General features: G+C 41.4%; 1 protein-coding gene across 4 annotated transcripts in view; it reads right to left on the reverse strand.

Annotated features, from left to right (window-relative positions):
* Positions 1-15,214, reverse strand: part of LOC110830345 (neuroligin-4, X-linked) — a 279,623-nt gene that overhangs the window by 3,781 nt on the left and 260,628 nt on the right. For all 4 annotated transcript variants that reach the window (XM_022065136.2, XM_087340747.1, XM_022065133.2 and 1 more), the window contains 4 exons: positions 8,318-8,518; positions 5,224-5,996; positions 3,119-3,270; positions 2,909-3,027 (listed from right to left, as the gene is read on the reverse strand). In XM_022065136.2, coding sequence (XP_021920828.2) covers positions 2,909-3,027; positions 3,119-3,270; positions 5,224-5,996; positions 8,318-8,518 — 1,245 coding nt within the window. The remainder of the gene's footprint in view (positions 1-2,908; positions 3,028-3,118; positions 3,271-5,223; positions 5,997-8,317; positions 8,519-15,214) is intronic.

A 15,214-nucleotide genomic window follows, 5' to 3' on the forward strand; every position in this document is an offset into this window, starting at 1 on the left:
CCTGGTATAAAGCAGGTTTTTTTTTTAACTGGTTAACAAACAAAACCCAGCCGGTGGACCTGATCGTGGGTCAGTTCAATCAAATTCGAATTACCATAACCCACTTCCTTTTCCAAATCCGTTTCTGCCTTCGACGTGCCAGGAACATTCCAGATGTTCCCACCCAATTATTTTCAGTGGTCCCAGTTCATCAACACGAACGACGTAACATAACCACAAAACTTCCTTAATTTATCCAAAAACGACTAGGAAAACAACGCGAAATTTTTTCTGTGCATAAGAATCGAGTTTTTGAGACGTATGGCAGAAGTGGGCTTAAAGCTCCACGCACTCGTAAGTTCAACATTATATCGAGATGAATTGTCGGCTTCACGCTGCGGTCACTTCACTGGATGCTGTACCAGAGAATTCAGTCCGTACCTCAAAGAAAACACCACGTTTCACCATTACGAACATAAACTGGTTCACCCTTTAAAGTCGAAGCTCGTCTGAATAATATTTAAGAATCCAGTCCGTACCACGAAGAAAACACTACACCTCACCATTACGAAAGATCGATTGATTAACGCTGTTTAAGGAAATAATCGCTGTTAATTCTGAGAATCGTAGTTCGTCTGATTAATATTAAAGAATCCAGTCCGTACCACGAAGAAAACACCGCACTTCACCATTACGAAAGATCGATTGATTAACGCTGTTTAAAGGAAATAATCGTGGTTTATTCCGAGAATCACACGAAACAAATAAATAAAAAAATTTCTGATTGGCAATTGGGGCACGTATTTAAAACTAGGCTCGTCACTTTTCCGGCAGTGAGTTTCTTTTGGACGCCCCTGTGTTTCACCCACACACACACGCAATCACGTAAGTGAAATTGGTGGATTCGATACGATAGAAGCGGAATGACTGGAAACAAACACGAATTGAAACAAAGAGGAAAATCAAACACGGCCAAAGCGGAGAGGAAACAGACTCAAAGAAATGAAGACCCACTCGAACTGAATAAACTCTGGCTCACAAATTTATTACGCCCCCTCAAGTTTACTACGAAAATAAAACGCGAGATATCTTTAGCTCCTAACATTCATCGGCAGTCGACGTCAAGACAACGTTTCATCGGATTTCGATATCATTTAAAACAAATAATTAAATTCCGTATGAATGCTAATATCCTGAGGGTCACCCGTTTAGAGTTCGTACTACCAGAGTCGCCACAGTCAGAATTTCATTTCGTACTGACAGTAGATACGCGGTGAAGCACTGCGTTTTGCGTCAAGCCAAGACGACAAAGCGAAATAATTGGAATCAAATACGGTCACGTGGGAAATCATGAGTATTTCAAACGGGAACTCCGTGGTTTAAACAAGTCACCCAGAATAATGAAATTTAGGGGTCTACGATATGCAGGTAGAATTGAGGGGGTGGGGGGGGGCGATAAAAAAAACACGCGGAATGCTCGTGTTCATACGCGTCGCGGAGGAAAACTTAGAAGACGACGTGTACAATGGCCAAGTTATCGTATCAGGGGGCATTGAACTGTATGTTCTTCTACCGGAAAGTTAATTAATCGGTTTATTTTTGGAACAAAATGTTTGTTTACCGCCATCATATTAATTATCGTGGCATTTGATAGATCTAGATTCATTACGAGTTCTTTTCCCCAGCAGATTTAACAACAGATGACGTAACAGATTTACTGTGGCAGACGAATTCCTGGGTCTTGATGCTCAATATTATCTTCCGCGAGGTTTATCTTCCGTAGGATTCGTTAGATTGATTGAAAACACCATAAGAACGGTTTGAGGGGTGAGAGACGTACTTGAGTTCTGACGATGGTCTGCCTCCCGCCAGACCAAAGTGCCTGGTGGCAAATCATTTCACACTTGATCAGAGATCCATTAGCAGATTCCACACCCAGTAAATTTTCGTCTACGGAGTAACACCTTCCCCTCCTTCCATGAAACCGTCCGTCCGTCCGTCACACTCTTTCTTCCGAAGAAGTGTTTCCATAGCATAACACGAGATTCAATTTTCACGGAATTCTGTCGTCACAAGAGTTCAAAATGGCCGCTGCGTCCCAAAATTCGACGAAAGTTTTTTTATTTGTGCTCGTGGGATGATTTCACGTGTTAGTGTCACATTGAGAAAGCGAAACTTGAAGCTGAAACGACGTCAGATTGCGCTGATTTCTTTTGACATATTTCCAGCTGATACGAAACTATGCCCCTAGTCCACGCTGTATTGATTCATACGACGACATTTTTATACGCACTGCAAATTAAGATGAGACGAGGTCGGCAGATCGCAAAACGAACGTAACATTTCGATACGGGAAAAAAACAAAAAAACAAAACAAAACAACAAAACAAAAAAACAAAAAAAAAACAAACAAACAAACAAACAAACAAACAAACAAACACGAACGGAAATTGTTTTTACCATTCTAAAATCACTCTGAGGGTGTTTAAGGGCAAAAAATTCTGGGGTAAATTGTTAAGACGTGACATAACAACGGATTGACGAAAATTCCAGCGTTTCGTTTAAAATTCTTACTATCTCCGATAAAAATTATACGAGATATGGAACTATAATATGAACAGAAGAAATGTGAAATTTTTACGTAATTTCGGTCTGAAGACATCAACAAATGAGATCGGTCGGTAAGCCTATCCATAGAGAGGAGGATAATATTAAAACAGATATTGTGAAAGGAAGAAAAAATTTTATACCGTAAAATGTCTGAACATAAATAAATATAAAAAAAAACGAAATAATAATTATTGTCACACTTATATAATTTACTAGAAACGTCGAATACTTAATAAACAAATTACGACAAAGTGGCGTTAAAAATGTAATACGTAATCGATTTCGTCGTCAGAATCGCAAAACGGGTGTCGCTACTCACTTATTTCGAGGTACTTCTGATGGACATTGTCGTATTCATCCCACACGATATTCCTGAAGCGATTTCTCTCCTTAGACCCCGCCAAGATGGCGTCCTGTTTGTGGTATTCGTTTGGGTTCCTGCAATCAAGCGAGATTGAATATTATGCAAACCTCTGCTGATGGTAGTCTATCGAGTGAAGTTACAAGGAACATTTAACTCTTAACTTACCCCGTCCTGGCGAAACTGCTGAAGAAAATTATGACGGCTTCTGAGAGTCCAACCTCAGACTTCGTGTAGTTACGCGGGAAATGGCTGAATCCGTCCACCAGCGGAGCGCCGAACACATAGGGCAGCTCCTCCCCATGAACCGTGCCCATCCGCTGCAAAAAAAAAGGCCGTGGCCCACTGTTAATACAGGGACCATCACCACATTTCGTGTTTCAAGGTCACAGCAAAGTAAAATCTTACGACGCTACAAACACGTACAGCGGAATGAAGACAGCTCAGAATTTGCTTCGTAGCAAAGCTGGCAAACGCTCGGTAAGTGAGGGGGAGGGGAAAAGCTTTTCCGTGGCCTTCAAGTACGAAATTTGGCGAAGACCTTTAAAATTTCGTTTCTATTGTACGACTTTAGAGGGTAAATTAAAATGGTTTTACGAAAATAGGGTTTTAAGGTGCAAATTGGATTAATCTGGCTTAGAACAGACTCTTGTGAACACGTTAAAGAACCTTAGAGGCCGGGGGATTTATTGAATAGCTGAGCGTACTATTAATATCTGAAGATGGACTCTGCTCCATGGAGATGCTTACGCAAATTTTGCGTTAAACGCGTCTCGAGTGGGAGATCTCCTTTAAGTAAACCGTGCGAGTAACTCGGGTGCTCCAGCCTCTTTGTAATCTTGTTAATCTCGGAGGCTAGAGGTTCCCACGGAGGTTAAGAACGTCGATCGTGGTCTTCCAGGTTGTAAAACGTGAGGCCTCGTATATGGTACCAACGTTTCAGACAAACGTATGGCCTCACAACTGAAGATGTACAAGACCACTCTGCCCAAATCGCAAGGTTAACTGTTTAAAACCATGCTACGACCTCCATATCACGTGTTCACTTTGTGAAAATAATATTTAAATGTCGTCTTTATGTCTCTGTAGCTAGATGGGCGCGGGTTCGTTGTGGATGTGGTAAGGTTGAGAAAAATTCTAATTTCGTCTAAATAAAAATTGAAGAAATCGGTTCGTACCGCAAAGAGAATAACACTTCGCCATTAAAAAGATCAATTGTTTAACGACGTTTGAGGAAATAATCTCTTGCTTATTCTGATAATTATATGAAATACGTACACTCTGTGGGAAAGATGTTGGGTTAAAGGTTGTTAAAGTAGGTGGTATATATAGTTACCACCAAGTTTCTTAAAGGGTTAATAGTAAAGCCAGTACGAAAAATCTAATTAGATAGGCCAGAAAACTTCGTACGAAGAACTTTTGGTCGATAAACGACGAAAAGACAAAAACCAATGTCGGAACGCGTAAAAGTTCTAGGGGGTGTGGCAATGATAGAAGTTTGCATTACCGAGCCGCAAAGCGTTTAAAATACAGTTCCGTGTCGTCGTTCTGTATTTCCACCCCGTCACACTGCCCCAGCCAGAGGGGATGTTTATCTGCCACTCTCCGTCAACCCGTGGCATCCTGAGAATGCGAGAGGAGCAAAGCCATTTGCCTCCAAAATGTCGACGTTTTGGAATGGAGCGGAGGAGGGGCGTTGGAAGTAAAGTCGGAAATCGGGGCGTGCTTTGAATTCTGCACAACTCAAAAAAAAAAAAAGAGAGAGAGGAGACTTTGGAAATGGATTAGGTGTTGGTGTCGCTCACGAGTGACCTGCTAAGATTAAGAAGATGGACACGGAGCGTTGAAGCTTTTTAAAGATACCGCTGGACCGAAAGGGCTCAAATCACGGTCGGGGTAAGCCTTTTCTGGGACAGTCTGCCATTTTTATTAATTTCTTTCAAATTCGGTCTAAAAATAAACGTGGAGAAAATCACGAATGATGATTTGTGAATGACGAATTGGAACAGGCAAGGAAGGATGAAGTCGCTTACTTAAAACCCTGAAATGCCTGAGTAAAACTGTGAAAAATCTCAAGCTATCAGACCTAAATACAAAAAAATGGTTTTCAAAACCCCAGATTAGAAAGCCGGGATGTAATTAATTTGACCATAATAATTCAATGCTATATCCTCCCTCACTCACTCCCTCACACACCGATGATCAAAACCAAGTTTTTCCCCCCAAAAAGAGCGCCCAACGAGTTCTCCTTCAAGATGTCCACAAATCCTTACCTGCGGATAGTCGCCATCTTTAGTCTGGTAATCAAACACGTAGAAAAACGACTTGGTAGCACCGGGTCCAGGGTTCGAGAGCACCCTGTAGCTGAGGAGGTCCCCCGTCTGCACGAGCGGGGCCACGAACTCAGCGTCGCTGAGCGCCGCCACAGTGGCGTCCCGCGTGTTGATCGGGTGTTGAACCGTCCTCTCCCAGTCGGTGTACTCGTTCACTACAGTAAAGAAGATCTCTGATAAATGATACGTGTACGCATTCCTGACGTAAGTCCTTAATATCTTATCCCTACGTTCGCCTTCAAATCCGGCTTGAATGTCGGACGCCGAAAATCTCCAAAGCGCCTCACTCGTAACGACGCCGAATAATAAATCATACCGATTACCACCGGCACTGTTCGCTATTGCCGCTAAAGTCGCGTCACCACTTCTCTTCATATTACTGTTAACACCCCCAATAGACCCGGCATACCCCTGCATATCAGGGTGGAAATACGTGAGGATTTCTTTCTGGAAGTCTGTCTTGATGACCACGCCGTCAACACTAGGTCCAAACGCACTGAGATACGTCGGAGCCGACACATCGGCTCGGAGAAGTTCTTCGAGAGGTACGTCCCGCAAGCAGTCGACGATGTTCTCGTGGTCTTTGTACAGGTCCTCGGGTATGGAACAGTTCACCTGTCGTGCGAGACGCACGGCGAAACTGACCGGGTCTTCAACAAGTGCCCAACTGCTCAGCGCCGACCCGGACAAAAGGATGGCGCGGTGAAAGAGTCCTGTAATGAATCGATCACATGCAACTCCATTAGCCCTCCTTGAAAGGCTGACAACAACTCAGTCACGAAATGCCACGTATCTTATGGCAGTGGTATTCAACCTTTTTTGTTCGCGTACCCCCAGATATAATTTCTCTTCAACTTTATACCCCCAAAGTTGTTGGTATATAATTCAAGTTATACATAGCATATAATCTACATCTAAAATAAATTAAATAAATTACATTACTGATTATTCATTGTTTATCATAAAATATTTTTTTTTAAATTTCACGTACCCCCTAAGATGCCTTCGCGTACCCCCAGATATAATTTCTCTTCCAACTTTGTTCCCCCCCAAAGTTGTTGGTGTATAATTCAAGTTATACATAGTATATAATCTACATCTAAAATAAATTAAATAAATTACATTACTGATTATTCAGTGTTTATCAAAAAATAATATATATATATATATATTTTAAATTTCACGTACCCCCTAAGATGTCTTCGCGTACCCCCGGGGGTACGCGTATCCCAGGTTGAATACCACTGTTTTATGGAACTCGAAGAATCATTACTATGTCCTAAACAGCCAGCCACCTTCCCCAACCTTATTTTCCTACGACATACTTTAATATTATCCTCTCTCACCTCTCTACGACTTCTGACTGTCTCCTCCCTAAATTACGAACCAAAATTCTGTTCTAATTTTTCATTTCCCCATCTCATCTTCCTTCACTTGTTCATCTTAATAATATTTGGCGAAAAACAGCCCAAATATTCTCCTCACGCGCTCTTCTGGCGAAAGTGAGAGAAAGTTTCACACCTACAGAAAACAAGTCGGGTCTTAAGTTGAACACTTTCTCGTAGCCACTTACAGACTGCATTAAAAACACGTCTTTTCTGATACGAGGTGAACATTTTTCATCGCGAGCCAAACAAAACATATTTGCGGGCCGGGGGTTGATAACACTTTCTATAGCATATAATGGTTGTTATATTATTATATTAGGGGCATTAAGTGAGCCCTCCGGCATCCCATGGCACAATTTTCACGATATGGATTATCAATACATCAGCATAGAAGTCTAAATTAGTTTTCATCATAAGAGAAACTTCGGTCGGCGGGGGGGGGGGGGGGGTGTATAGAGTTGGTTAAGAAAGGGTCGGGGGGTTGGGGGGGATGAGCCCTGTGGCTGCGATCTTGTGCTGGAAGTTTGTTGTAAGACCCCGTCTCTCTCTCTCAACATTAAACTTCGTCCGAGTTTCCGAAGGAGCGTAAACAGACAGACAACGCAACATTGTACATACTCACTGCATGTTCATGGTTCTGAACGGCTTGAACAGAACAGTCTGAGTGTTTGAAACAGACGAAGTCACCTGGTTCTTCTGAACAAGCTAAAGTACGCGCGGCTATTATTTACGACCGGGATTCTCACCCCCTTTTTCTCTGGCGTACCACTAATTCTAATTTCCCACGTTAAATGTACCACTAACCAAATAAATCCATGGAAAATTTATTTATCTTAATATTATCTTTTGATTGTCTTACTTAGTTCGCGTATCACCAGTGGTACGCGTACCATACGTTGAGAAACGCTGATTTAGGACATTCGTCTTAACCTAACCTTTCACGTTCTGTGTAGACTATATTTATATTTTTTTTCTTATTTCCTTATATATTTTTCTCCATTCACTACTCATCACTGGACCTCTTATGAGCTACCTGAATCCAATATACACATCGACACCATTTAAAAATTCAACAGATCTTCCAATCGATCTATTTCTTTCATTCTTATAAGGAATGAGTGTGTAATAAAATTTTGTATTTCACCAAATTGTACAGTCATACCAACCTACGCCTCAGATAATTCCCCAAAGTCCCCTCTTCAACATTCCTTGAAGTTCGTGCGCAGTTTCCCAGCTCTCGGAGCCTCAGAGATTCGTTTTCCACCCACTCCATCTTGACAAACACAAACTTTCGCCAGAATCCAGCGAATGGTTCAAACATATCAACTTCGCTGTCTCTTTGATTCTATTAGCATACTCCACCTCCCTCCCGACACGCAATTTTCAAATACGTATTTAAACTTTGCCAGATATAATCTAATTGTAGTCGCATTGCAACTGCTGGAGACAGCCATAAAACTACACCAACTCACCTCTTAAGACTTGACACAACATATCTGCGGGCTGGAGCCTCATCACAATACGTGGGGAATAGAAGATATAAAGAATAAGATGAAAGCAAGACGCCTTTTACACACCCATCTCAAAACTGTACAAAAGTATTAAAATTCTTGGGGGAAGGTTTTCCGTAGTGAAAAATCACAAACCTGGCATCACGGTGGGTGACGTCATCAAGAAATTGATACACGCTGCGCCGGTCCCGTGACCGAACAGCGTCACGTTACCAGGGTCACCGCCGAAGAGCGCCACATTCTGTTGTATCCAATGCAGTGCTGCTATCTGGTCCATCAACCCGTAGTTAGCAACTCGGGCCTTCAAATGTGGCGCCAAGTTGGCGTTCAGGAAACCTAGCGACATACAAATGACAATTATTTTTAAATGCAGTACTTATTTACCTGTAAGGTACTTTGTTATTACAAGATGTGAAACAGTGGTCGGCCATGTCCCATAGGACAGTGGTATTCAACCTGGGGTAAGCGTACCCCCGGGGGTACGCGAAGAAATCTTAGGGAGGACGTGAAATTTTTTTAAAAAAAACACTGAATAATCAGTAATGTAATTTATTTAATTTATTTTAGATGTAGATTATATACTATGTATAACTTGAATTATACACCAACAACTTTGGGGGTAAAATTTGAAAAGAAATTATATCTGGGGGTACGCGAAGACATCTTAGGGGGTACGTGAAATTAAAAAAAATATATTATTTTATGATAAACACTGAATAATCAGTAACGTAATTTATTTAATTTATTTTAGATGTGGATTATATACTATGTATAACTTGAATTATACACCAACGACTTTGGGGGTACAAATTTGAAAAGAAATTCTATCTGGGGGTACGCGAACAAAAAAGGTTGAATACCACTGATGTAGTGTATAGGTCATACTTAGTCTATGGCTAAACTTACAACGTTTCCAATTTCCTTGTACAGAATCTTCGATTCACATAAACTCTGCATCAGTAACTCTAGAGTTATGATGATGTAAGGACAGATACTTGTCCCACAAAGGCATACGAACACCATTTTCAGTTCACTTCCGAATCCATTTCCTTCAAATGAACGGATTTAAGTCTCATCATGGGCTGACGCCATGGTCATATACCCTAACCCGCCACTGAACTACGTGTCCAACATCTTTTCTAACCCGCACTCCCCTTCAAACAACTACATTTCCCACTCTTAAACTCAACGTGTCCCGGAAATTGCTGTAACTTTTCGTCCTACTGTGGCAGAACACTCGACTGCCTTACTCCGTCATTGCGAACACGCACACTCTCTCACACGTGAACTTTTAAGTGCCTGAATCCCCCCCCCTCCTCCAAACCACATTCTTCGCACTTCTGTATCTGCTGAGTTTACGCTCAAGAATACATTTATCGCTGAATAAACAGAAAACTTGAAATTCATCACTGAATATTCTAAAAGATTTTACAACTTTCATATCTACGATTAACTATTTGAAGCCAGAGAGAGAAAGAGAGATGTATATAATATTTAAAGAATTCAGTCCGTACCGCGAAGAAAACACCGCACTTCACCATTACAAAGATCGACTGGTTAACGCTGTTTAAGGAAATAATCGCTGTTTACATTGAGAATCGTAGTTCGTCTGATTAATATTAAAGAATTCAGTCCGTACCGTGAAGAAAACACCACACTTCACCATTACAAAGATCGACTGGTTAACGCTGTTTAAGGAAATAATCGCTGTTTACATTGAGAATCATAGTTCGTCTGATTAATATTAAAGAATTCAGACCGTACCGCGAAGAAAACACAACTCTTCACCATTACAAAGATCAGCTGGTTAACGCTGTTTAAGGAAATAATCGCTGTTTACATTGAGAATCATAGTTTGTCTGATTAATATTAAAGAATTCAGACCGTACCGCGAAGAAAACACCGCACTTCACCATTACAAAGATCAACTGGTTAACGCTGTTTAAGGAAATAATCGCTGTTTACAGTGAGGATCATAGTTCGTCTGATTAATATTAAAGAATTCAGACCGTACCGCGAAGAAAACACCGCACTTCACCATTACAAAGATCGACTGGTTAACGCTGTTTAAGGAAATAATCGCTGTTTACAGTGAGAAGCATACGTAACACATAACCTAAAAAAACTGACGGCAGAATTATAGGATGATATTGAATACACAAAACGCAGTCTGAAAATTTAGTGTGCAGTGTACCGATCTTGAAGAGCTGGCATCCTCTGATACTCTGAGGTCAATAAGTCAGGGTCGTAAGTCTCAACCTATGGGCACAGCGGGGTAAGGAACACGAAAAGAAGCAGGACTTCTCGAAGACTGAAGAACGCCTATACTGCTAAGACAGCCGAGGTCTGAAAATGACATTAGTTTTTGAAATATGGTCACAGTTTAGAAGACAAAATGGTCGTAAGACAAGACGCCTTCTCTTATAATGGTCGGTTACAGCAGATAAAGGTTCAATTTCTCCTCAGCATTATTCGATAGGAAGTTGAAGTTGTACACCTCACACCATCGAAACTATTCTTAACATACCACTCACCAGAATTTTCCTTTATTATCCCTATCTAATTCTCTATTTTCGCCATACGATCTTGGCGGAAAATTGCAGAAATGACGCATGGCTTTTGGATAAAGGCAAAGAGTGAAGCTTACCGCTGTTGAGGTTAAGAATAATTGCAGATTTACTTCTACTGCACAGTAGGTCCTCATAAGCGCGCTGCACCTTTGTCAAAAATGCCAACGTAAATACCACTTTGTTCCTTCTGTGGTGTGTACCAATCCAAAATTTTAAACGCTACTGCTGTAAACGGATCTTGTTCAAGTCTTCCTTTCTTGAAGGAACACGGACAAGTTCACTGCATAGATATCTCGGTATTTCATCACAATATAACTGTAATAATTGCCTATGTGCCAACACTCACAACTGTGACAAACCTGGCTAATATTTACCTGTGGCTAAAGACTTACGAGACACCCTGTATAAACATATTTTATTATAAGAGCGAGATTTGAGAACCGTAGCAAATTTTACGAGACGTTAGTCTATAGCAGTGGTATACAAACTGGGGTACGCGTACCCTCAGGGGTACGCGAAGATATCTTAGGGGGTACGTGAAATTTTAAAAAAAAGATATATATTATTTTATGATAAACACTGAATACTCAGTAATGTAATGTATTTAATTTATTTTAGATGTAGATTATATACTAAGTATAACTTAATTATATACCAACAACTTTGGGGGTACAAAGTTGAAGAGATTTTATATCTGGGGGTACGTGAACAAAAAAGGTTGAATACCACTGGCCTATAGGTTGCGAAAGTTTAGAAATCGTCTGTAGTGGTACAGCTGAGCACTTCATTCATCAAATGTAATCGCAGAATAGACGGAACAGACGAAGGAATTATTAAACAACACAGCAGTTTATAATAAATGAAATAAATATGACCCCCCCCCAAACAAATGATTTTAAGAAACATTTTAGAAAAGGTGTTTGGAACACTGTGAAAACAATAGAAACCGCTCTACGTCCGCTGATATTCGCGTAAAAATGCGTAAAAGAGCGGGAATAGAATTTCAGATAGGAAGATGACTTTAGGCCTATTTAGCAAATGCGTCACGCCCGAATTATATGAGGTGGTAACATGGAATCCAACTCCTTGCCAACTGCTCCGCTCTGACAGCCTAAAAATCCACCCTGAACTCAGACGATAAGCCTACACGAGTTTCCACTTCAGTCTCAATATCTCCCAGCTCATATGAGTTCAAGTGACGCCAAATGAGTGAAATGAATTTTGTTATAAGTGTCGAAATACAGTGAAATATTTGCGTTCTAGCGATGCTGTTAAGTTAGACGACTCTAGAAGGGGGAACAGCACTGTGTTTAAACAAAATCCATTTTAAAAGTTTTTTTTATGCGTGGCACTAGTAGGACAAGTAACGATTTTGAATTCCAATGACAATCATTGGGCAAGACGAGAATTGTGAGCAAATTTGGGCTAACCATCAACACTTTAAGACCGAGTGGCAACTAGTAGCAGCTATAAGCCAACGGTGTAAATTATTTTGTACAAATCGGTACCCTTAATTAACTGGGATGTAGAATTTTTTATTCGCAGGACAAATTCAAAACTTTGGTTTTCAACTATCTGTCCTTCTAGGACGATGGCGGAGTCAGCAGTTGGCGACAGATCGTGAACGCACATCTTTTCTCCGGCTGATATCACATACCTAGTGCTTTTGATATCAATGCAAATTGAACAAGAGACCGGTTTAGTGTCTCACTGCTGCAAACTGTTGTCCCAGTTCACTAGGAGCCGAGAAACAATTTCCACGGAATTTCCCAAAAGGTTCTGTCTCGACATTTTCTGACCTGCGACCTGGATTCTGTCTCGAAACACGATTTCTGCCCCGAATTTAGTCTGATGCTAAGATCGGGGAGCACTTCCCTCTTTACACTTCTGATCCTTCCGTTGCCAGACTTCCGTGGACACTTTTCCTGTTCCATTATCGTCCTCACGTCGATAAAACCCTGATGATGGGGACAGAGTTGGTTCCCGAAACGTCGGTTTACTACGGTAACCAGTTGACACGGCTGATTGCCCGAGACGATTTTATTGAATACACAAACTTTACTCAAATGATCAAAATGTACTAATAGTTATCCCTTCGAAGCCCACTACCTGTCTTAATACGAAACAACTTCATTTTTTTCATGTGATTCACAGTGATGATTTCCTTAACCGTTTAAAACTCAGTGGTAACTATAATGTATCACCTGCTTTGAGAAACAATAGTCCCACATTTTGCCTGCAGAGGGTTTCGTATGATACACAGAATAAACAGGGATTATTTCGAAGATTTCTGTCTCCTGGGTTATTGTCCTGATGATGGAGGCAGTATGACCTCTGAAACGTTGGTTAACATCGACCAGACTACACAGCGCAACAACCCAGAAGACAGAAATCTTCATACCCTGATGACGGAGGCAGTATGACCTCTGAAACGTTGGTTAACATCGACCAGACTACACAGCGCAACAACCCAGAAGACAGAAATCTTCATACTCTGATGACGGAGGCAGTATGACCTCTGAAACGTTGGTTAACATCGACCAGACTACACAGCGCAACAACCCATAAGACAGAAATCTTCATACTCTGATGACGGAGGCAGTATGACCTCTGAAACGTTGGTTAACATCGACCAGACTACACAGCGCAACAACCCATAAGACAGAAATCTTCATACTCTGATGACGGAGGCAGTATGACCTCTGAAACGTTGGTTAACATCGACCAGACTACACAGCGCAACAACCCAGAAGACAGAAATCTTCATACTCATCGCCCTGATGATGGAGGCAGTATGACCTCTGAAACGTTGGTTAACATCGACCAGACTACACAGCGCAACAACCCAGAAGACAGAAATCTTCATACTCATCGCCCTGATGATGGAGGCAGTATGACCTCTGAAACGTTGGTTAACATCGACCAGACTACACAGCGCAACAACCCAGACGACAGAAATCTTCATACTCATCGCCCTGATGATGGAGGCAGTATGACCTCTGAAACGTTGGTTAACATCGACCAGACTACACAGCGCAACAACCCAGAAGACAGAAATCTTCATACTCATCGCCCTGATGATGGAGGCAGTATGACCTCTGAAACGTTGGTTAACATCGACCAGACTACACAGCGCAACAACCCAGAAGACAGAAATCTTCATACTCTGATGACGGAGGCAGTATGACCTCTGAAACGTTGGTTAACATCGACCAGACTACACAGCGCAACAACCCATAAGACAGAAATCTTCATACTCTGATGACGGAGGCAGTATGACCTCTGAAACGTTGGTTAACATCGACCAGACTACACAGCGCAACAACCCAGAAGACAGAAATCTTCATACTCTGATGACGGAGGCAGTATGACCTCTGAAACGTTGGTTAACATCGACCAGACTACACAGCGCAACAACCCAGAAGACAGAAATCTTCATACTCTGATGACGGAGGCAGTATGACCTCTGAAACGTTGGTTAACATCGACCAGACTACACAGCGCAACAACCCAGAAGACGGAAACCTTCATACTCACCGCTGTGAGAACCTCAAATCTTACAGGGATTATTTCCTTAAACAGTATTAATCAATTGATATTTGTAATGAGAAAAAAAATTGTTTCCTTTAAGATAATTTCTGCATCCTTAAATGTTATTTACGCTATCTTTAACTTGCCTTTGCAAAGACGAGCGGACAGTGCCTGGGAACCTTTTTTAGTAAAGTCATCTCTTCCCTGTTAAATGTAATCTTTAACTCTACCCCCCTCCACTTTCCCTTCTCACTTTTAATCAATCATTCGACTGCAAAGTGTTGCAGTAGGCCGACCTGTGTTTACGTCAATAAACTCGATAAACCCATTTATTTGGTGTTTAATGTAAATATGTAACAAACTCGTTAGTTTGTTTCTCCAGAATCAATTTAATTCTTAACTAAATGTCACATTTTAATTTATTTATTTATTCGTCTCACGATTTTAACAGACGAAGGCATTAAGAACGTCAATTCCAACACGTTAAAAGAATTAATGGTAAATAGCTACACGAGACTGTCACAGCTTATCGACTTCTCGAGGTCGGAGTAACATTTTCCGATAGAAGTTTCGGTACGCCACTAAAGTGAAAGCCAGCCAGCCAGCCAGCCAGCCAAGCATCTCTTGCCTGCCACAAGGGTATTTTCCGTGACCTACAAGCAGCTGTACAAACCCACAGCATAAACGTCGTTACCCTAACGCTCATATATCTCAAGAAACAATCGCGCAGCGAAGGCGACAGCTACTTCCACCCTGCGCCCCCAAAAAGCCGGAAAGGGATTTTTTAAAATTCGTATCGTGTCTTTGTCGCAATTTCCATCCATCCTTTGAGAAGAAAGAGACAAATCTTAAATAAAGACAGAGAGAGGGTGGGCGAAGAAGTGAATTGGAATGGGGAAAGGGGAAAGGGGGAAAACAAAGGCGAAAGAAA

This window comes from Zootermopsis nevadensis, unplaced genomic scaffold, assembly GCF_977971745.1.
Source record: "Zootermopsis nevadensis isolate Lab colony 2312 unplaced genomic scaffold, Znev_1.0 Znev_ptg000061l, whole genome shotgun sequence".
In the NCBI taxonomy this organism is placed as follows: Eukaryota; Metazoa; Arthropoda; class Insecta; order Blattodea; family Termopsidae; genus Zootermopsis; species Zootermopsis nevadensis.